The following is a 24107-nucleotide window of genomic DNA, read 5'->3' as shown; positions in this document are numbered from 1 at the left end:
TTGGCCTCGGGCAAAGCTATCCGAGGACAGTTAAAGAAGACGAGTAAATTGAGCTATAGTGGTAGACGCAACCTCTGGAATGCCAGCCTCTATCAATAATTAGGCTTGGAATGCCGAGGAAGCGGCATAATAGCGAAAGATAGGTTACAAGCCATTTTTCTGTGGCATCGTAAATAGTGGCCTTACCAAACCGGGGCTAATTATTTCAAAGTGAAAAGCACCCAAAGAAAAAAAATGCGCAGCAATCTGGGATGTCGCATCAATCAAGCGAGTTCGGCACAATATTTGAAGCACAAAATTCGGGCGCAATATTTTTTTAAAGCCCAAGTTACACGGGGTGAACTATCGATGGCCAGGTGACGAACTTTGTCCAGCGGCAATCGCCAGGCGCCCAGTTTCAGAAAAGTTAATATCTGCCCAGGCCGATCTGAGCCAACTAAGAACTATGTGAATTCGTGCAAAGAAGTGCTGCTGCCAACATGCCTTGATTTCCGGTTCGTCCGCTTGCACAGGCAGACAACTTGCACGACGACGGGAACAGAAATTCCTGAATACATACCAAATATGCACGTCGTGCCTGTTATGGTGTTCTTGAAAAAGTGCTTCCTCATCCCAGGCTGGTGCAACTATACTTGAATGTGGCGTCGTGAATAAAGAAGAAAAAAAAAAATGTGGTGCTGGGTGACACGCTACAACAGCTAGAGCTTTAAGCGAAGTGGTATCAGACGTCGTGCTTTCTTGCACGTGTAAAAAAAAAGAAGAAAAAAAAAACTTGCGGCCATGTTAAGTACGTAGCTTGAACAGTTCTCAACAGGCAGTTGCATATCGTGTAGTTGCATCTCAAAGCAAGTATACGTCACACTGGTAGTGGGTGCTGCATCGAACGAACGGCGGTGTTCAGCTTTTCTTTTTTTCATTCCTTGTAGCGCCAGCCAGCAAACGTTCTGCCCCTTGCTCCTTTTTCTGACGCACAAAGTTTGACCTGAAAGTTCACTCCGTGTACCTTGGGCTTAGGACGTCCACCTTTCATGCAAAAACAAATGCGGAGTATTCTCTGAAACGGGAGTCCACCAACACGGGACCGATTTTGTCTATCCCTTGAGTGTACCTTTAAACAACCACATCTGCACGATTCTTTCATGTCCAAATGAGTATATTCCACATCACCTACGCATACATTTGTGTTGGGAGATTCTCTAGGGTGCTAATATTACTGATCTCCATACTGCACGTATGCTTACAACACGCTCTGATCTCCCCACAAGGTGCGCATGTCTGCATGCATAACGAGAAACTTGGAAAGAAAATAAAGTGTCATTTGATGTAACACCTATTTATATGTGCTAGTACTAACCTTGGGGTTGCACTTATGCTTACAAAATACTCTATTCACTTTTGTTACATGTCAATACACCCTCAAGAGGCAGTCAATGGAAAGCTAACAGTTTTTCGGACAGGTGTTTCTATGGCCAATATATCCATTGTGAAAAAAAAAATGAAATGCGTAGGGCTTGTTGTCACTTTTATTTTTGTGGTAATATTGATATCAAGGTTTCACAAACGCTCACAAGACACTCTGTTACAAACTTTTGCAACAAATTGATAATCTCTCAATTTTGTCAGTGAAAAATCTAGTTAGTCATTGTTCTATGTGCCAAGATTTGTCCATGCATTATGAAAAACAAAGAAAGGAGTGTGTCGGGTTCAATACAGCATTTATTCTTTTGCACAAGGGTGGATCACTCCATTTCTTGTAATACTGGCACGTGAATGGCTTTGATGACTAGTCACAATATCCACGTTTGATGCCCCACCGGTACTGCTGTCTGACAACTAGTCATTTTCTTCTGAAACGAGCTGTGTTTGGCAGTTAAAGCCCATCTCGTTCAGCTGTTGGTACTAGTCCAAAGTTTTTTTTGTGTGTGTGTATGTGTTAGTTTACACTTATGCCGACTTACTCAGTCTTCTATGCTGTACTTGCTCCCATGTTTAACACGGTGAGTAGGAATGATTGCCCACTGTCATTTTATCCTAGAATGGGTCGCGCACTCTCAATTTAGGAAATAAAGTGCACAGATTTTCTTTCAACCATTGCGACTTTCTGTGACTTTTTTCAACTTACAGGTACGCAGTTTTCAACAGCACAGACTTCATGAGAATTCTGACCCCATACAACGCAGCAGGCTACTGTGAATTCAAGAAAAACAAAGAGCATTCAACCATGAGCCTAAAATAATCACAGGTACCGCTGGCGTCGTCGGCAACGATGTTATATACAGGCAACAAAAGGTTGCACACAGCGATAGCTGCACACAGCGATAGCTGCACACAGCTGTTGCAGTGTTCAGGTCTTGTAGTGCAGTCACTTGCAAAGTCTGTCAACCGCTTCGTGGAGAAGTTCATTTTGGTCTGCCTTCAGCAAAGGCCTACAAGGAAAGGAAAAACAAAGTGTCAGTGATGCTGCGCTGGGTCTTTCTTGCAAACTACTATCACATGTGTGTATCTACAAAGCAAATGTGAAAACTCGAGTTGAAAAAAAAAAAAGGCTTGTAGTGCATCATAATGAATATCAAGAAAGCTGAAATGCCTGGTTGAAGAAGCATAAAGCTGGCCATTTAAGGGTGGTGTACTACTCAGCACACCCGATGAATACGTTTGTGTTGGGAGATTTAAAGGTGAGTGCTAATGTCATTGATTTAGCGTCAAACTTATGCTTACAGCTGCATGCCGACATTGAGTATTTCAGCTCCTTCAGCAGTTTCAACATACGAAAAAAAAAAAAAACTGTGTATATATGTGCACATGGGCAAATGAGCTGAAACAAGATTTGGCAAAGTGCTTTTCAAGAAATTAAAGCAACAAACACAAGCACTCGTAGAGTAGGTAAGGCTGTCCATTTCCCTCGTTGCTTCTGCAACACATCTGCTTCCACAAGCCATGTTAATTGCCTGCAACTGACAGCCTGTGTTAATAAACTTCCAAGATTAATTGGTGGCAAGCGATGTTAATTTCACACAATATGGACTCCATTCCCAGGATTGGTGCAAGGCGTATGTAGTAACAGAAATGAACAACAAGGAACATCAAATGCACCCACGCAGCACCGTGTAGCGCAGGTGCTGAAACTAGTTTGCACATTTGTCGACCGTTATCTAACGTGTATTGTCCTCTGGAACCTAAGAGTTGAGTTTGGCTTCCCTGAGCACCACCACTGCACAGCAGGTTTCACGTTCCATTGTCTCCTTTGATGGCTTAGACTTGAAAAACCAAGCCCAATATATATTTTAAAAAAGATGATGACCATATTATAACTGTACAATCATCCCAAATACAGTGTGTAACACTAGTCCTTGAACTGCAAAAAATGAAAGATTTTATTCACATGAATATGACAACCTTTATGGAATTCCGTGGCTGCAACCTGAACGTAGAATGATAATTCTGGCAATATCTCGAGATTTAAGATATATATATATATATATATATATATATATATATATATATATATCTTTTTCTTGAAAATCCTTTGCAGATGTATGCCAATCTGAGCAACTGAAACATCAAAGACATTGAAGCTTTATAAGCAACTTCTCATGCCCTTCATCTGAAGCACTTGAGGGAGGGAGGCTAGGGGCCCTAGCCAATCAGCAGCGGCCGAAATGGACAGTCCACTAGGTGGACTCTTACAGAATAAACAAGCACTCGAGGGAGGGAGGCTAGGGGCCCTAGCCAATCAGCAGCGGCCAAAATGGACAGTCCACTAGGTGGACTCTTACAGAATAAACACCCCCCCCCCGCAGCGCAGCCATACAAACTCTGCTGACCTCCAAAGCTGACCTCCAAAGTGGAGCCAGTGAAACACGATGCAAGAAACTAAAATTACAGCATACAGGCCAGAAAAACCACATGAAGAAGGTGTTACTTATTCGAGTGAGGTGTGCACAAGGTAACCTTTATGCCATATTCACTGATAATTATGTTTCGAAGCAGGAATTTGAGATGCTTTTGCTGGTTGACTTGCTGATCGATAATGAGCACGCTGCCATACACTTGACTTTGCCATGTTAAAATGGCTGTGAAACTAACCTAAGCAGCTTCGCTGTAAGGAAAAGTAAACAGGGGCGAGGCTTACCACAGATGGCTTTGAAGCAGTCTGACAGACTCTCGGTCCTTGCTTTCAAACGCCATCTATGGTGAGAAAGTGGCATTGCTGTGAGCGAAAAAGTATGTTGTAAGGCAAAAAAAAGAAATTAAAGAAAATATAGTAGTGATCCTCACCACTAGTGACTGCAGGAGCAGGAAGACATCCTCGTTCAGGTAGCTTGCTAAAGAAAATATCACAAAACCAAAAAAAATCAGACACATAATCAAACTATCAGTTTGAATCAAACATATTTCAACTGTAACACACTTCTTTCAGTCTTGAAGAGAGAGGCAGTGGTTGGACGCAGTTTGCTCAGACATGCAAGTCTCCTTGTCGAAATGTTGACTCTAACTTTGAGGCATTTCTCATTAGATTACTGTTGCTAACTTTAAGTGTCTATCTTTCACTCTCTATGTATCTTTCAGGCTTCACCTTTTAGGGAGGCTTATAACAAACACCCTACTGAGTTTGCTAGACAGGCCTTCTGGAATGTTTCCATCTCTGCCATGGTTAAATGTAATCTTGGCATTCTGACACATAAACTTGCAAATGCATTTGAACTCTGCCTTTCGCTGCAGCAGCTTGCATTCCACTAAACAAAGGCATCCTTGCATTTTTTTCTTAAAAACCAGGTAATTAACTGTGCCAAGTGTTACACTGAACGACATAGATGCCAAAACGTGATATTTCTCTGGAATTCGAGCAACAGCGCAGTGGTAAGCACTAAATCTTTTTTCTGATACTTCTACACGTGTACAAAATAGCAACTAGGTAAAAAATATCCACAGTTCACTTGTGAGCGACTTCCTCGAGACAGCTTGTCACCCGGCCCCGCACAAGGGCACAGTTCGGTCACATAGAGCAGCCAAGTGGCGAGTTTCGACTGCTCAAAGAAGTCACACGGTGTTCGTTTTGAAAGCTGCCTCCCTGCACGAGGGGGACCATGCGGTCGTAATAGCACCTTGGCGCTGTCAGGCAGCAGATCGACCCACCAAATCACATGTGATCACACTATCTTTAGGACTGGAACAGCTTTGGTTACACATCTCTGGAATCGGCCCAGTTTTCTGGGCCAAACCGGCGACTTTGTTTTGTTTTGCAGTGCTTGTTGTTAATAACATCTTGAAAATATTCAGTAAATGCATTCTCGTTGTTCATTGTGACATCTGAACACAAAATGAACTCATGCTTTAAATTTTAAAAAAGTTGGTCTTTTGTTGTAAGTGGATGTGCTGCATAAAGATGGCTGTTTATGAGCTGCTCCTGTCAAATGTTGCTAGTGGCCCAGTCAGGTGTCTTATTGTTGCCTTCAGCCTAGGCACCATGACAGTAATGTACTATTGTTAAAAAAAAAAGAGCAAAGTGGTAAGAAACGCCAAAGAAAGCTTTGCTTTAATAATCCTAAGCTGGAACAATGTCCACTTCCTGTACCGATACTGTTGTTATGAGGCTTTACAGCACAGCCCACCCTTAAATGGAACACCTAGCTGGCATTAAAGTCAACATATAATCAAAACACTTCTACTCTAATGGGAGGAGAAAATCTTGTTGCCAATGGTATGCCCATTAGCCCGGCATCTATGCATTAAAATATGGTGTGCCTGCCTTCATGCCTCATGAGAGTGGCTTGTTGGGCTAGTTGGTACATGGTTATGCTAGGAGAATGCCAGCAAACTTTTGAGTAGGAAAAAATCGAGAGGCAGACATAGACACCCCAGCCACCTTCCTGTCTCTTTGTCTATGTCTGCCTCTCGATTTTTTCCTACTCAAAAGTTTGCTGGCATTCTCCTAGCACAACCATGCCTTCATGCCCTTTAAGCTGTAATTGGTAGCCAAATACAGTCGAATCTTAAATGACGGGGACAAATAAAACAAATTATCAGATATAACAAAGCAAATGTAGAACTTTCCACACTGACAATTGGTATGTAACAAATAAAGGCTTCTAATGAATATTGAATATGACGAAGGTACTTTTGCACCAGAAATGGCTCTGTATACGACGAGGCTCAGCTGTACTAATTAAGCATTCCCCGTAATGGTGGGCCGAACTATGTGTCCATTTCTCGCCAAGGCTTGACAACCTCACAACGGCGTCGGAAGCCTAGAAACTGCAAATGATGCTCACGTTTGCTCGGCGTCGTCTCCTCCGGGCTGTCGTAGAGGTAACGGTCGAGAAGGGCAGCGTGCTCTGCAGGCATTTTCTGCGCGGATGGCTACGGAAAGAAAAAAGCAGAACGAAATGGTCAAACTCAAATTGTAAGGTTTAACTTACGTTCCAAACCAACAGTATGAGCGACACAATAGTACAGGGGGGGGGGGGGATCTCGAAATTAAGTTTCACCACCAGAGGTTCTTTCACGCGCACACAAATCTATATACAGGGGTGTTTTTCTTGCACCTTGTACCAATCTGAATGCAGTTACCAAGGTTAGGAATAGAGCCCACAACCACGGCAGCTACATACAGTTTTCCAAGTGCTACCTTCTTTAACTAGCAAGATATGATGATGATCAATATAGCCTTTCCCTTTGTATCATCCGATCTGTAAGAAGACAAGGCCCAGGTCTGACCTCTGATGTGACATTTTTTTTTTCTCGCCTTCCAGAGTTGTCAACATCTGTTCACTTTTGTGAATCCAAATGGCGTGTGGCACCCCTTTTGCTTGTCTGGCATCAACGCCGGTGAAAAAACAAATTGACGAGACTGTTCGCTTTCGAGAGCGAACGAAACGTGCCGGAAATGGCCGAGGGAAGCCCACCCGCTCTCTGTGAATGCATTTACATGGGCGTTCCACGACATGTTCATGACATATGCAATGCGCTGACGCTGCATTATGTTCTGCAGAGACTGCTCATGCCTTGACATTTCCTCTGACAAAGTGTTTTGGATTTTATTATTCATAGGAAGGTGGCTGCAGGCGCAAAAAAAGAATGTGCACGTTCAGCGCCACGCAATGCACCTTGCCGTTTGCAATGCCTGCTGTTATGCTGTTATGTTGCAGTTTTTAAACGCAACAGAATTGCACAAGCGGCTGTAGCCTGAACAGATGTTTATATAGCGCTGCAAGTGATACTGTGCTGTGCGGTGACAGTATGTGATGACAGTGACCTACTGTGATTGTATGTCCCTATGCTCCTTTCCTTTTTATCTCTACTTTATCACTTTACCTCCCCTCCCCTCTCTCCCCAGCATAGGGTAGCAAACCAGATCTTCCCCTCTGGTTAACCTCCCTGCCTTTCCCATTTCCTCTGTCTCTCTCTCTCTTTGCTGTTATGCATGTTATGTGTTGAGCCACATGACATGCTACTAGCACTCCGTCACTTTAATGAAACTGCTGCACGATAAATGCACTAGAATCTCGTGTTAATACGAACTGCAAAGAGACAGGAAATTGAATTTAATAAAATTAAGTTTGAATTAAGGAGAGCCCCTTTCAATATAGCGCTGAACCAATTGTGTGGTGCTGCGTGCAAAGTCAAAACCATCACCGGGCTGCTCTGCTCCCACTGGAAGTCTTTTCAGACGAAACTGCAACTTTGTTTCCTTTTTTTTCTCTTCCTGCTTCTTTAATCTGGATGGGAAAGGAGGACCTGGTTCGTCTTGGCTCCCTGCTCATCTTTCCTCACCATTTTTACGGCGCACACTGTGGTAGCTAACGTCGCACCAATCATTTGCGTTTGGCTCGGGTAGGTTAGAAAGGCAGTCCCCGTAAGAGTGAGGAAGTTGGTTAGAAATATCTGCTGCATGGCTTTTCGTGTTGAAATGCGGGCTTTTTTCCCTATTCAAATAGATGAAACTTTGCCAGTACTAACAAAGCTGTTCTAATTATCTGTCAATTCAAATTAAGATATTTCTCATTAGAGCCGTGTGCCTCTACAGCGAATGCCTCTACAAAAAAATAACCTGTATATGTAACGAAGGAATAATTTTATCCAGGTTCTATTGCAAGTAGTGTGGCGCACGACCTTTACAACGAAGTCATCTGTATACTGAAATAGTTCAGAGGCCCCAAGCACTTCGTTAATACGCCTATGACTGTACAGAGATTTCACTGTGGTTAGAGACCGGGCTCGCAACCAAACAATCTCGTTTTTAAACACCACAAGGAGCATGGATATTTTGTCCTCAAAAGTCTCTTTTTACGACAGCCCAACAGGAAAACTGTGCAAAAGAGTAATTCTTAGCCCACAGAATGAATGCTGCCATTGAAGAAAATGAAAGGCTGAACAAAAGGACGCAACAGCTAGATGAAATGCATATCATAGCAAGCAAACCAATCACGTGACATACGACGTACATCACGTCACTCAACAGCTAACATGCACACGTCAGGGTAGAAAAGCAGACGACAATGTCGTATAATCAATTAATACAGCCTAGCTCAGCTCTATGTAATTTTTTAATTCTTTAATTTTATCCTCCTTCTGCCTGGTTTCTGAGCTTGCAGTTTTTTTCTCTTAGCCACATCTTTATATGTTGTTGTGTGCAGAATAAAAATTTGTTGACGGTCAGTGTTTCGGCCATTTCATCTCATTTATTCTGTCCCATGCACTGTTAACAGTATTTGTCATTGACAATCCCCCAGCAATGATTTAGCGTCCTGCCCTACCGCAAATCGCTTCGTGGGGAACCCTGCGAGCACAGCAAGAACAGGTTACGCATTATCCCGTGGTACGCGATTTGCAAATCACAAATCCTGATTTGCTTCATCGCACAAATACAAATTTACCTGTAGCACTAGGAGCAAGAGAAGCCGCATGATCTCTGCCGATGCCAGTGTCGTTGCCATGGCACCCATCGAGCGACCGCCAAGCATGCCTACACAAGTACAACGCAAGCAAAACAGAAAAGTACGACAAAACAGTTCAAGCTACCTCAGTACAGCTTTTCACCTCGTCAACAGAATACTTCTATTTGAGGGAAAACATTTTAAACTTGGTTACTTACTCTTTTCCTGGGATATTGCGTAAACTTCAGTGAATGATGACAGGGCCCCAGAGTAGTCACCTAGAGCAGGCAAGCAACACAGAAGTAAAGAATTACTGCACGCCGTAGTGGACTCATCATAAACAATGCAAATAAAAAACAAGGACACAAAGCGAGGAAGGACAATGATGCAGAGCTCTCATGACTGAAGAAACATTTCGCCGCAGTTTTAGCATCTTCGGCATCGTTGAAAGCATGCCGTAGTGGAGCAGATTAAGAATTTTAATTTCTTCACCGAATTTTGTTGGACTCCCCGCCTAAAGTCTCTAGAAGATTGTCAACTCTTTTGTATGTATTATGCTCGGAAAACACCCCTTGTAGCCATTTCAAAGAATTTGCTTGATATGAAACAAAGTAGCAAACAAATGAAGTGAAGTCGATACATGACCATGAATTGTCGCCAGGAATAAACACCCCATCTACCTTCCAATACCTTTCACTTAAAAGACTGCACGCCAGTCAACTTTGAAGCAAAGATCCAGTGAGAAGTCCCTTAAATGGTGCATGAAACCTTTGGACCCTCTTTCAGCCAAATTTCATTTTTCAAGCAACAAATTTATGCTCTGCAACTGAATGAAAAAAGAAAGAGTGCGAGAATAAAATTACCAAAGCAGTTATTCATAATATGCAAGAGTTGCACGTCATAAATTTAGTATGCCGCACGAAGCTCGGAGTTTCAAGCTTTTGAATTTCAACCACAAAAGCATTTAACCCTTTCAGTGTTGGGTTCTTTCGGAGGTGACGCACCCCCAGCTTCGTTTTTTTTTTTTCCCTCGAATATTTTAAGGCGATTACAATGGTTGATTTTTGGTTGTGCATAAATTTTTAAAAATGATCCGGGTAATGACAAATGATTTCCTGGTGTAGTGCTCACATTCCTATCTGACAAAAGGAACGTCAAAGGGAGCATGGCGGGATAGAGACGTGGTAACGTACCGTTACGTCGGTGACGCTGAGAGGTTTAAAGCGTTTAACAGGTATGAATTATTCAAAGAACTCTTGTTATGTCATGCCTAAGACATTCTACGTACCTCACTTGGTAGACTCCAAGGACATGAAGATTGTGGGGTTTTACGTGCCAAAACCACTTTCTGATTATGAGGCACGCCGTAGTGGAGGACTCCGGAAATTTCGACCACCTGGGGTTCTTTAACGTGCACCTAAACCTAAGCACACGGGTGTTTTCGCATTTCGCCCCCATCGAAATGTGGCCGCCGTGGCCGGGATTCGATCCCGCGACCTCGTGCTCAGCAGCCCAACACCATAGCCACTGAGCAACCACGGCGGGTGACTCCAAGGACATCTCAGACATCCAATCTCTACATAATGCAATGTTCATACTAGTTTTTTTTTTTTTTCTAAGCTTGATCTGCAGTACCAAGTCTGTATAAATTATGTAATGAAAGTTCCTGGCACTTCTAATTTCTCAGGTTAGTTTGAGGATTTTGTTTTTCTCTGAGTCACAATATTCCTTATGAAGCATTATGGTTCCTGGTGGAATTACTGAACCAGAAATTGTTAAGGGCGAATGACTTCAGCAGTCCTTTTGCATTTGGGGTAATATTTTTCTGCATACAATTAAGCACACAGCGCCTGGCAGTGTTTATCAAAGCAAGAGGTATCTGAAAATGCCCGACTTTACTTTCTTTTGAAAAACAAAAGTGTAGCTGCCATAGTAGTACAAGAGAACACATATTTCACCAAGAGTTTATTTAATGAAATTTTGCTAACAGAATGACATTCTGTGGGAAGTAATTCCCACAGTATGAGTGATGTTTTCCTAGTGTTGCTTTGGCATTGAGATACATCATTGATATGCACACGTGTGTCCAGAAAAGAAAATTTGCCGTTGGAGGCATTGAAGTGGTCTAAATTCATTTTCAAAACGATACATTCTAAAGAAAATTACCATGCACTCTCAATAGACCACATGCAAAATTTTGCAAACGGTCTTCTCTATACAGCAAAGAAACTGCCACTAAGACAACTGATTTTGCATTCAAAGATGGCGTTATCACTTTCAGGAGGCTTTGTGGAGGCGTTTGAGCTGGGCAGAGAAAGCATGGCTGTGGAGTTCTGCATCTCCACTTGTTGCTTAAAGGCCAACTGCAACAAAATTTCGTTTTGGCTCAACTGGCCAAATATTAGTGGTATATAGGATTGAAACACTCTTGGCAAAGCTGCAAGGCTGGCAATCATTTTCATCTTATGATTAACGCCGCTTAAATAGCACCCAAGCATACGACACGTGCACTCAGTGGTTGGCAGATACGACGAAAATCATCACCTCCGAGACTTTCAACACGCTGCAGGCACCACCTGATCTTGGAGGTCGTGCCAAAGAGTTGCACCGGTTCTCCGTGTCGTGGGTCGTGCGTCATTTCCGGCAAGTGCTAATGGCAGCATTTTTAAAAGCTTCACTATATCAAGAATGTTTACTACTTCTAGCTTTTCGTGATGCATCCACTCGTATCTTAAGTTCGGAATTTTTGCACAAAGGCTGCCCTGTACAACACGACCTGAAAGGCCTTTTTACATGATACAACATTTCCTCACTGTTGGCCTTAAGGAGGAAGGACGCTTTATACCTAATTACAAGTCAGGGAAAGCATGCAGAATGTGCACACACTGCGATAAGATAGACTTGACAAATGCGACAAAGGAAAAGCTATGCCAGTCCGCTCATTGAGTGTGCTCACCGGTTTCAATTTGGCAGGTGGCCAGTTCTTGAAGTGCATCCACGTAGCCCATGGCACACTGCACACAAGATCGTTTACACACACACTGCTTGGCACTGTGCAATAGTTTGTCACAGGTGGCAACATACTATCTGTTTAGAATGATGGAAAGCCGAACAAGTTGGTGTGGATTTATGACAAGCCGTCAACGCCAGGCCGCTGCCGCCAAAGCTGTGATGTCGGTCTGGGGATGACGGCTCACCATACAACCGCACATTGTATGAAAAGGCAGATGTGTTAATGCACGGGGGCACAAAGAAGGCATTTTGTGTTGTTCCTCTGCATTCTTTTTATTTTGTGAGTGTGATCAAGACTTGCCTTAACGCATAACTTTTTTTACGTGTAGTATGTGTGCTGTAAAGGTATGTGTTGTGTATGAATTCAAGCAGTGTCTTGTGGCATCTGTCATCATCAACTAAGGTGCTAGATAACTTCGACGCCTCGGCACTGCCGAGAGGTGACCAAGCGGGTGTGAAAAATATTTCAATTCATCGGTACACTCTGTAAAAGAAAGCAGCCAGTGGCATTCACTGCAGTGACAAGCTAATCACACTGTGCTATCGAGCTTTCCCTTATCAGCAGGAGACACACAGTACAACACAGCATCTGATGTAACATGCAAACCATGGCTGGAAATGATGGCTGCTTCACGTTTTGGAGTCTGTTATAACATAATGGATCTTGTTGGGTGTTGTTGTTGGCATGAAAAGTTGCACATCGAATTTCACGTATAATCATACCACGTGTCTCCTGTTTTAGCCATAACTGTGCATGAGTACCTATCTGTCGGCAGTTTCATTACTGAGACAAAAGGCTCTCTTGCTAGTGCCTTAATTTCTGCACTAGTGCACGAGAAAATAGACAGACCACAGAAGCAAGAAAAGCACATTCTATGCCTCTTGGTCCAGAGAGAGACTTGTGTGTTTCTGTATTCTGTAAATAATGTTTTTCAGATAGCTGTCCCGCTCCTTTGTATAAATTTGGTGCGACATTTGGTTCGTTTAGCTTCGTGCTGTAGCCACACAATAATCGATCACCATCTAGCCCAAATCGTCACACTGCCTTGAATGCACAATGCTATGCACCTAATTACCAAACAAACGCACACACTTCTTCAGCCCTAATGTGGCATGCAGAAGAGTGTTCATAGGTCATGCTAACCCTAAAATAATGTGTCAACTTGTGCAGCAACGAGTACTCTCATAGACAAATAGCAAAAAAGTTTAAGGAACTACAAAGGGGGAAAAAATATCTGAGCTGTAAGTTACCCCTCTGCAATACAAAAAAAAAAAATCTTAAGAAAAAGGCCTTCACACCCCTTAGAGCAAGCTTTGTAAGCCAGAAACGATGCAAGAACAAAATACAGGTGGTGATTACACCTTGAAATGCCTGCACCAGCTAACCGGTGTCCGCTCGGTAGGGCCTAGTTAATTTTTTTTGTTGGTGAATATCAACTGCAGAGTATTCAAAATGAGCCAGAGTCTGAACTTGACAAATTTCAAGAACTTTTGCAGAACCACAATTACGCAAATATGAAAAAAATATATATATAAATTGAAATCTGTGACATCACATAGATGTGCTAGGGCTGGGCTTTCGGCATGAAATTTAAACGATGGAACTTTTGGCCATAACTAACGAAAATGCGTTGAGGATAATAAGCTAAACTGATTTAGTGTTTGTCTTTGGTGTCCCTTTAAAGCTAACGCATTATTTTGCTTTTGTCCTTCCGAGTAATGACAGCATGATTTCAGCATGCACATTCTGTTCTGGGCTCACACTGTCAATGACAACCTGACACGTAAGGTGCGAAGCCACACTCTAGTGTTCTTTGCTCGCGAGAAGTGTTTCGCGTCGCACATCTTTCGCTCAAGATACATTTCTCCCCGGCAGTACAGCAGTCGACGCAAGAATTCAGTGTTGTACAAACCTTGCTCTGCAACTGGACGGCGCGCTGCAGGAAAGACATCGCCAAGTGCGCCCGGTCGATGGATCGGAGACACTGGCCGGCTTCCGTGCACAATGCAGCTGCCAGGGACGGCTCCTGAAGTTGCACGTAGAGGTCGATGGCTCGCGAAAAGCAATGCACCGCGGCCGCCAAGTGTTCGTCGATCGACGGACACAGCAGAGTGTGGTAGTCTGCCTCGGCGTTGAAGAACTGCCGTGCCCCCTGTGCCAGTGCCTGGGCTTCGGCTGCGCTGTTTCCCATGGACTGCTCGCACCTGTGGTGTGACCAAAAAAAGATGTTCGCAACATTGTTTTTCCTGCTCTAGTCATGAACCAACCGACTCAAATACACATGATACAAGTGAACCGTTACTTTTTATTCTGACACAGTGCCTTAATAATATTTTATTATGTTTAACACATTGTACATCATGTAAACAGTTTTCTTCGTCCTAGTCGATCTTCTCTCTCCCTTTTCAACCACGCCGACGCTGCTAACTGCCGTTTCAGGTGTCAGCAGAGCAAGACAGTTACAGTGCTGTTAGCAGTAGTCTCCTTACTTTCGTTTTCTTCATCTTATGCAAAAATAAGCAACCAATTACTAATAAAGAAACCAATATTTCTGGAAGCGCTTGTCCTCCCTCGATCGTTCTTAAGGACACAATGCGGCACAAGGACAGAAACCACAATTAAAGACACACAGACAGACGTCGCAGACGCGCGTGTCTGTGAGTGATTCATCGTCGTGTCGTGAAGTTGCATTATATGCCCTTAAAGCAAGCACCATCTAGCCCAACAAGACGTCTTCCCGTTCATCTTCCACGTCTATTTCAGGTTAGATATAACAAAGGGAACGACTCACTTTGCGGCAGCGAGGCTACACATTCCAGCATAATGGGGGCAGTCTTGGTGCTGTAACTGCTTCCCAAGGGCAGCTGAAATCAAAAGAGCGAAAGTGGGCAATCAAGCGAAATGGTCGAACTGTACGCTGCTGCACGGGCCCAAATTCAGACGCATCGCGAAGGAATAACCACGAGAACACGATCGCTCGCTTACTGTATTGGTCGCTGACCTCGGCCAAATTTGGCTTGCGAAGAAATCTCCTGTAAGACAGGACACACATAAGTCAAGGAACGAACTAAGAAACTAGGCTCGGAGCACGTAAACGTGTTTCGGGCAGCGCAAGTCAGGAAGCAAGCACCGACGTCAACAAAAAATCACTTCGTACGGGTGAGTACTACAGGGCGCAACGGCCGAAGCAAGATCATAAGCGCTCACTTTTTGAGTTTCAGGGAAATTGTTTTGTACTGCTGCATAAAGTCATTCTTGCCGGCCTCCATGGTTTTTTTTACAGCGTAATAAAAAGCGCCTTTATTTGCACGTCTAATTTAGGTGGTTGCCAACATAGTCTTGTGCATGGCCGCTAAAGTAAGGCGAACGCCACGAACCCTTTTTGCCGTCACGCCGGTTTGGGCAATGGTTTGGGCCACGGAGCAAGAAACATATTCTTCCTCCGTGGTTTCGGCTCAAGGAAAAACTACGGCGACCCGTTGCAAATGGCACGGCGACAGTCACCATCACTTTACGCTCTCACTGTAACAAAGTAGCTGTACAAAGCAAAAAAAAAAAAACCATCTTGCTTTTGAGAATACTTTAAAGTACACCGTGTAGCACAGAAACAGACATTTACGAAAGACAAGGAAAACAAAAGATGCGAATAAATATTTATGCGTGGCTTATTTGAACGCCATCTCTTTGGAGTCTTTTCATGCTTTTCATTGCACACTTCACCTTTAGGTCCATCTTCCCAGGAATCCTTCTCTGGACGCAGGACTCAAGAAGCTCTAAAATCGCCAAGATGAGTAGCAGAAAAGTAACAATGGAACGGGCCAGTAGGCGATCCAATAAGGAGCAGTGTGGGGCAAGTTAATTAAGCACTCATGAAGAGTTGGTATATAAGTGTAATATGTTAATTTCACCAGAAAATTGTAAATATTTTAAATTTATTCGGCCAAGTGCATGTTGAAAGGTGGGTAAGCTGGAAGCGAACGAATAGTCTGTTGATGAAATCCAGGGTTTGACGGTATGTTGCCTGGCCGGAAAGAGGCATGATGAAAAAAAAGTGGACCAAGAAAAAATGCAAAAATTGATCTGTTTCGGCTCCCACATGGGAACCTCGTTCCAAATCTTGTTCACAAGATTGCGAACAAGGTTGTAACAAAGCTCTTGTGTGGGAGCCGAACATTCTTTAATTTTTCACTTAATGTCTTTTTCTTGGTCGGCATTTTATTTTTCATCACAGTCAGTTGGTGTGACCTAAATGAGTCATGTCATCACATTTACCATGTCCTGTATATTTTCCCTGTAAAAGTTCCATAAAAAAAAGCACTGCTAGGCCATATTCAACCCTCAAGCCATGTTGCTGACCTCACAATGTGCACAAACATATCTGTTACTTTGTCACTTGATAAAAAAGCAACACAGGTGTGCAGTATGGTAGTTGCAGACAAACACAGACAAATCATGTAATTATACGTTTAATAAAAATCAAGCAATAATTTACCAAGAAAAATCAGACCATCCTGACATCACAGTCTGATATTCTGGTTGATGCTTCAGGACGTCCTCTTCTCAACACTTGAAGTCTTAGTTTTCTCACCATTACGAAGAGTCTCTACGATAGAGTACAGTAGCGGCCTGGAAAATAAACATGCAATTAAAATTTATTACTCTGCTCATTTCTGCGCTTAAAATAATGCATGCTTCATTTTGCAACTCGAGACTAAAAGCAGCACGCATAAATATTTCTTACAGTTGAGAAGCATTCTCCGATAACGTAATGCGGAGTTCTTTCTCAAGGAATGCACGACCAACGCAGCTTTGCTGGTAGCCACTCTCTGTGAGATGAAAACAAGAACAAGAGAGATAAGATTTTATTAATATAGTAAATGAACACATGTTGAGGAAAGCAGCACTAAATTGAAACATTTATCCAGAATGAAAAGCAACACAGTGTCCAGTAATAACCCTAAATTGTTGGGCCATGACCGCATGCATCCCCAGCTGTATATTTCAGGAACTGAGAAAGGGAATGTCTCTTCATCAATTCAAAGATATGAAAAACTGGCCTGGCATAGTGCAACGGCCTTATTTCAATTCTATTCGTTTTTGCACTTTGTCAGTAGCGTGTGGAACTCTCCAGCCACATCTAACTGGGATCGGTCAATCTTGAACGATGGATGCTAAAAAAAGAATAACATCAAGCAGAAGGGATTACATTAATTACATTACTTTACATTAAAGCAGCATTGATGTTTGGTATTGCTAGTTGCTGAACAGATTTATGTTGCACTGAATTGTACAGAAGGAAGCAGACAGTATAAAACCAAGAAGGTTCTTGTTCTCTGTAGATCTTCTCTAGGCTGAGCAGCACAACGCATTTCTGTTGCACAAGGTGTAATGTGTGCCTCAACACAAACAGATACAGAAAACAAACAAACTAGTCATCAAGTGATACACACAGATATACTCACACTGGATTAAAGCTTGCAGCATCGAACACTTGCCTTATTGCGTGCAATATGCCAAGCATGTTTGATGAAGGCCCACATTGGTTCACTAATCAAAACAGGCAGATAGAATGTGTTTCATTATTTCAAGCAATTTCACGTTACATTTACCTACATGCTCTTGCCTCTTATGGGGGGTTCTGACGCCCTATACCACTACAGTAGTGCATCCCACATTGAGCTACATACCACTTGTTAGCAAAAAAAAAAATATATTGCAGTCGCTGAAAAGCCCAATGGTTTGAAGACTTGCCTGTTGAAAAAATGTGTTTCACAAGCAATGCACACTATATCAACGATTCAGGAAAATGATAACAGTGTTCAGTACTATGTATATGCAAGTGCAATCACATTGCCAGACGTATCGTCTAATGCCTTCACAAAGTCTGTTTTCTGTCTGTATGTATTTCTGCATTTCCAAACACATTTGCGGAGCAATTATCAGTTAATTTCTCTGGCAGAACGGGATACTGAAGGACGATGCCCATGCAAGAAAGAAATATATATATATACAGAGATTGGGCAGTGCAGCAGCGACGCCGGAATGTTGCTTAAACGCTGCTTGTTTTTCACGCAGTTCTTGGGATGCTTCCATGGATTCTTCTGCGGGGACGCTGCCTTATCTTCCGCGCTTCCTTTTCACCGGCACGTGGATGCGGTCGATGGTGTGCCCATGGACAGCCCTATCACTCCTGTTGGTGATAGCCCTGGCATGCCCCTTGGCTTTGCCGACGGCCTCCCACGTGATTCGCTTCTGGCTGTTGTCACCGTCGTTCTACCAATCACCGCTAAGCAGTGGTCAGCGACATCTACACCGGACCATATAAAGGACTTTGCAACGGCACCTTCCTTCAGTGGGCAGTGCAGCAGCGACGCCGGAATGTTGCTTAAACGCTGCTTGTTTTTCACGCAGTTCTTGGGATGCTTCCATGGATTCTTCTGCGGGGACGCTGCCTTATCTTCCGCGCTTCCTTTTCACCGGCACGTGGATGCGGTCGATGGTGTGCCCATGGACAGCCCTATCACTCCTGTTGGTGATAGCCCTGGCATGCCCCTTGGCTTTGCCGACGGCCTCCCACGTGATTCGCTTCTGGCTGTTGTCACCGTCGTTCTACCAATCACCGCTAAGCAGTGGTCAGCGACATCTACACCGGACCATATAAAGGACTTTGCAACGGCACCTTCCTTCAGTGGGCAGTGCAGCAGCGACGCCGGAATGTTGCTTAAACGCTGCTTGTTTTTCACGCAGGTATGTTATATCCAAGGTGCATATAGCTACCGTTCTGATGACCGCTTTTTGCTGCTGCTGTCCTGCCCGAACAGTGTTGTTACTTGCTGCTTTCGCATTTTGCACTGTTACGATAGCCTTCTCTTGAGTGGGGATATTGAACTTAACCCTGGACCTAGAGGTGTGCCTTCGGCAAGTACATCAAAGTCAAGCGAGGCTCATAACACCACTTCAAGTAGCAGTCAGTGCTCTACTAGTTCCCCTCCAGAGACGGCTAATCTTCTCGCTCAATTGTTGGCTGGTCAGAAACAAATTGCACTTGACATTGCCGATATCAAGGAATCTTTTAATTCCCGCTTCGAAGCCCTTGAAACACGTGTATCTTCGCTCGAATCTTCTACAGGAGCTGTTGACTGTAGTACAATGTATGACAAACTTAACTCCGAAATAGTCTCACTTAGGGAATCTATCGCTAAACTCGCTTCAAAATCCGATGAGGTGGAAAACCGGTCACGCCGGGACAATATCAGACCTTCATCAGACCTCTCAGACCTTCAAGCTAAAATTGACGACTTGGAAAATCGTTCCCGAAGGTCAAACGTAATATTCTATGGAATTGACGACGGGGAACAATTTGAAACATGGGAATCGTCCGAACGTCTTGTACGTGACTTCTGCAGGAACCGACTTGACTTTTCGATTTCGTCACTGGCCAGGGCTCACCACATAGGTCGTTTCTCCTCAGATAAAAAGCGCCCCATCATCGCTAAACTTTTTAATGACAAAGAAGTCGAAACTATTCTGAGCAAAGGCTTCAAACTAAAGAATACGCCCTTCAGTGTCGCACGGGACTATTCGGAGGCTGTGCGGGACAAACGCAGGAAGTTGTTGCAGTTTTCGAAAACACTAAGGAAGGAGGGTGATCGTGTACGTCTTATTTTTGACAGGCTGTGCCTAAATAACGTCACCTACACTTGGGACACAACTTCTAATTGCGCGGTGTGTGTACCCCGCACAGACGCACGCTCAGCAATGACTCCACCTACGTGACGTGCCCCTTCTAAGCGTCAAGCACATGTAACCACCCCATCTCGTTCAGATGGAAAGGTATCTTTCTTCTACACTAATATCAGAAGTGTTCTTCCTAAAAGTATTCAACTATCTTCTATTATCGACTCAAGTTCGCCTTCCATCATCGCACTAACAGAAACGTGGCTCAACGATACTGTTTCCGATAATAACATTCTTGTCAGTCAAGTAGATTTTAACTTTTTTCGCTGCGATAGAAAGGATCGAAGAGGCGGGGGTGTGCTTATTGGAATTTCTAAAGATTTCTTTGCTATACCTATCTTTGTCAACTCATTTCTTGAAAGCGTATTTGTGTCCCTGAAGCTTGGTTCCACTGACCTCATTGTTGGTATTTTTTATCGCCCCCCGGACATGAATGCGACCTTCGAAGGGGAATTTCATCGCGTTGTTGTTGACATATGCGGGAGGTTTCCAAATGCCGTTCTTTTAATCTTCGGAGACTTCAACTATCCAAATATTCAATGGTCTACACTATCTGTTTCAGCCAACGATACTCAGGCACAGGAATTTCTTGATTCTTGCCTTGATTTTTCGTTGTGCCAGCTTATCGAAAAACCTACACGTTGCTCGAGCACATGCGCAAATATTCTTGACCTAATTTTAACTTCTCGACCTGACCTGTTTACTGACATAGCCCATCTCGATGGTCTTTCTGATCATGACATAATTACTGGAAGCTTAACTTGTTCACTTAACCAAAAGACAGTTGCTGAAAAGTGTATAAGGTGCTATAAGCGAGCCAATTTTGATGCAATGTGTATCGAATTATCCCATTTCACGGACCCTTTTTTAGACGCCTACTTGTCACGTTCCATTGAAGATAACTGGAACCTTTTTAAACATACTCTCTTAAACTTAATTAACAAATACATTCCAGTTATGACTATCAAAACAAGCAACATTTCTCCATGGTTCAATCAGCAATTACGTCGACTTAATAATAAAAAGAAACGACTTTTTAGAATGGCAGACAAAAACAGACTATCAGCTTCATGGTGTCGCTATAAAAAGTGTGACAAGGAATATCAACAACTTTTAAAAACTACTCGTCGTCGCTTTTTCAGTCGTGATTTGCCATCTTTGCTAATAAATAACCCTCGGCGCTTTTGGCGCACAATAAATCCCAGCAACCACCCCGATGTAACTCTTGCTAATACCAATGGTTCTCCTGTTACTGAATCAGAATGTGCTAAGTTATTAAATGACTCATTCTCAACAGTTTTTACTCTTGAGGATATTACTACATGCCCTAGCATTGATGTTGTTTCCGGTATTAATATGACTGAAATAATTATTGATGAAGCTGGTATTTTATCTCTACTTGGAAAATTAAAAACGTCATCTGCATCTGATCATAATGGCTTCAACAACAAAATACTTAAACATATTTCTTCTGGTATCTATCGTTGCTTGGCAGCCATCTTCTCTCTATCAATGTCGTCAGGCACAATTCCTCAGGACTGGCTAACAGCAAAAGTAGTGCCCATATTTAAATTAGGGGATCGCTCGTCTCCACTTAACTACAGACCTATATCTTTAACTAGTACCATCTGTAAACTCTTGGAACACATTATACACTCACAAGTAATTACATATTTAGAGCAACACAATATCATCTTCAAATACCAGCACGGTTTTCGCAAGGGCTTCTCATGTGAAACACAACTTGCAGGATTTACTCAGGATTTACACTCATCATTGGACGCCGGCATCCAAATTGACGCCATATTCCTTGACTTCTCAAAAGCGTTCGATCGAGTTCCTCACCACCGGCTCTTACTAAAACTTAGACATCTTAATATTCACCCACTTGTTCTGGCATGGGTGCAAGCCTTCCTCTCTAATAGACAACAGTTCACGTCCGTCAACAACTTTGACTCTCCTTTCGTCCCAGTCTCATCCGGTGTTCCTCAAGGAAGTGTACTAGGTCCATTGCTTTTCCTAATTTATATAAATGACTTACCCTCGTCCCTCAAATCTAAAGTTAGGCTATTCGCTGATGATTGTGTTATTTACCGCAACATCTCTTCTGAAGCTGACCGCCAATCGCTACAATCTGACCTTGACTCCTTAACTTCATGGTGCACAACTTGGCTAATGACACTAAATCCTTCAAAAACTAAAGTGATGTCTTTCTCTAAAAAAGCTTCTCGAATTCCTACCTCTTACTTGCTAAATAATACTTCAGTGGAACTTACGACCACGTACAAATATCTTGGAGTTAACTTTCAGTCTGACCTGTCCTGGAATAACCATATTAACGTCACCCTAGCTTCAGCAAACCGCTCACTTGGGTTTCTTAAACGTAACATGAAACATACCCCATCGCACTTACGTAAACAGGCTTATATCACTTTAATCCGTCCTAAAATAGAATATGCCTCAGCCATTTGGGATCCCGATCAAGTCTACAATATTAAAAACATCGAAGCCCTGCAGAACCGTGCTGTGCGTTTTATTTTTTCGGATTATTCACGTCACACCAGCGTCACTTCATTGAAGAATCGTGCTGAACTGCAAGTATTATCATGTCGGCGTAAAATCGCTCGCTTATCACTTCTTCATAAGCTTTACCATCATGCATCACTTCGCGAGGACTTCTTTAGGCCACCCCCTGCCATCTTTCCCCGCCGTGATCACCCTTTTAAAATCGAACGCTTCACGTGTCGCACACTAACTTATGCCAGATCATTCATCCCGCGCACCATAACCGAGTGGAATAGCTTGCCATCACACATCGCAACCGTCACCGACATAAATGAATTTCAGAAACTTCTAATCCTTAATGAAAGTGCCTAAACCTTTCTTGTGTCATGTCCCACCCCCATTTTTTTTTTGTTAAGAATGATGTTAAAAGATCTTCTTGTCCTCTATGTAACATGCATATTGTTTTGGTTATTGTTCCTATTTTTATTGCGATGTTTTGCTTTTTTCTTTTAAGTTTACGTTTTGTATTGTTTACTGATTCGTTGTACATTAATGGTCTGAGTGCTTTCTATGACTCAAATTACCCACCATTTTTCGTGTGTTTGTGATACGTATTCTTCTTGTACACTTCTGATTATTTTTTACTAGCACAATAATCTTATTCCTTTTGTATTATTATCTTTTGTGGTTATTGTTTATTAGTTCCCAATTTTTGTTTTCAGCTTACTACTCACTTATTACATCTGTATGCGTTACTGCACCACCACCCCCTATGTAATACCCTCCTGCAAGAGGGCCTTTAGGGGTATTCTGAATAAATAAATAAATAAACTGCTTTAAATATCAGCGTAGTTTTGTAGCAAGGTTAAAGCTAGTTCACGGTGACCACACAAGCCAAGACAGAGGAACTTTAATGGCAAAAAAAAAAGAAGAAAAGAAAGCAGTTGAAGAAGGACACATGTCAGCTTCTTACAGTCCCCATATCAGAGGTCCTAATATAATGTGATCACTTGTTGAATGAAATCAATATTACCATAACAACTCTATCTGTACAAAGAGTTAGCTAAGCCGGCTCAATTTTTAGCAATATTGGCAGCTCAGAGGTATATATATGTATGCGTGTGACCGACAGACTGCTTACATTAAAGTGGGTAGATATGCAAATACAATGCAAAATACACGTCGTGTAATGAAAATAGGGCGCATGCAAAAAGATTTTTGGTTAGTTCAAACTTTTAACGCAGAAACCGTCATGGGGGCAGTAAAGTGCCCGAGGCGTTACTAGCACCGACATGTCCGCGAAAACGTTCAACTTGGGCCCGGTTCACTTTCTTTATGTTTCTTATATATACTCTCTCTCGTTAGCTGAAACGCAAGATCTCTGCAACAAAGTTCTGTTTCCATAATACTGCTTACCTGCTTCCAGTATAGACGCGGCTCGCTTGTAGTTGTTGAAGGCGAGGTACTCCAGTATGAGTTCGTTAATGAGACAGTTCTGTTGAGGCAGTTTAGGAGGCCTGCTGCTTCCCGGTTCCTCTAGAGCCTTCACGATTTCCAAGCGCAAGTTTGCGCGTAATGAAGGAAGCACTCCGTTGCTTTCCAAGATTTCTGTCAAAGCTGAACAAAAGAAAAAGAAAACGTTACAAGCCTCATTCTTCGTAAATTTCAGCCAGGGTTTAGCCAGAGTTTAGGAGAAAGCCGCGATATGTCGTAACGAAACTGGTGAACAAGCGTCAGATGCCGCCTAGCACTGACCTGTTTTCACGTCCTTTTCAGAGCTCATTGTCCAGCACCAGTTAAAGAAAGGTTCAGATCAAGAGGTCTGTAAACAAACAACAAAGACTACGGTATGCTGGAGGGTAAAAGCTGTCAACAGCAGTACACTTTTAACGTTAAACATGCTCCATGCGGCAGTACACGCATGCGGCAGTACTTTAAATAGGCGCCATTCGTGTACACGCCATGAGGCCAGCCAC

The 24107-nt window shown here is 42.9% G+C and overlaps 2 protein-coding genes across 2 annotated transcripts; both read right to left on the bottom strand.

Moving 5' to 3' along the window:
- Positions 1–1698: 1698 nt before the first annotated feature.
- Hap40 (Huntingtin-associated protein 40 kDa) lies at positions 1699–15246 on the bottom strand. The gene is made up of 11 exons (XM_065445539.1): positions 15097–15246; positions 14875–14921; positions 14681–14753; positions 13802–14093; positions 11833–11890; positions 9095–9154; positions 8877–8965; positions 6273–6360; positions 4279–4325; positions 4133–4188; positions 1699–2426 (listed from the first exon to the last, which is right to left on the bottom strand). Exons 1-11 carry the CDS (start codon positions 15156–15158, stop codon positions 2363–2365), a joined length of 936 nt encoding a protein of 311 aa, XP_065301611.1. The 5' UTR covers positions 15159–15246; the 3' UTR covers positions 1699–2362.
- Positions 15247–16339: 1093 nt separating this feature from the next.
- LOC135912924 (centrosomal protein 20) lies at positions 16340–24081 on the bottom strand. The gene is made up of 4 exons (XM_065445533.1): positions 23887–24081; positions 23548–23748; positions 16631–16715; positions 16340–16515 (listed from the first exon to the last, which is right to left on the bottom strand). The coding sequence occupies exons 1-4, from the start codon at positions 23912–23914 to the stop codon at positions 16434–16436; spliced, it is 396 nt and encodes a 131-aa protein (XP_065301605.1). The 5' UTR covers positions 23915–24081; the 3' UTR covers positions 16340–16433.
- Between the last annotated feature and the right edge of the window lie 26 nt (positions 24082–24107).

Source organism: Dermacentor albipictus, chromosome 8, assembly GCF_038994185.2.
Source record: "Dermacentor albipictus isolate Rhodes 1998 colony chromosome 8, USDA_Dalb.pri_finalv2, whole genome shotgun sequence".
Lineage (NCBI taxonomy): Eukaryota > Metazoa > Arthropoda > Arachnida > Ixodida > Ixodidae > Dermacentor > Dermacentor albipictus.
This window is presented reverse-complemented; position numbering and strand designations above follow the sequence as displayed.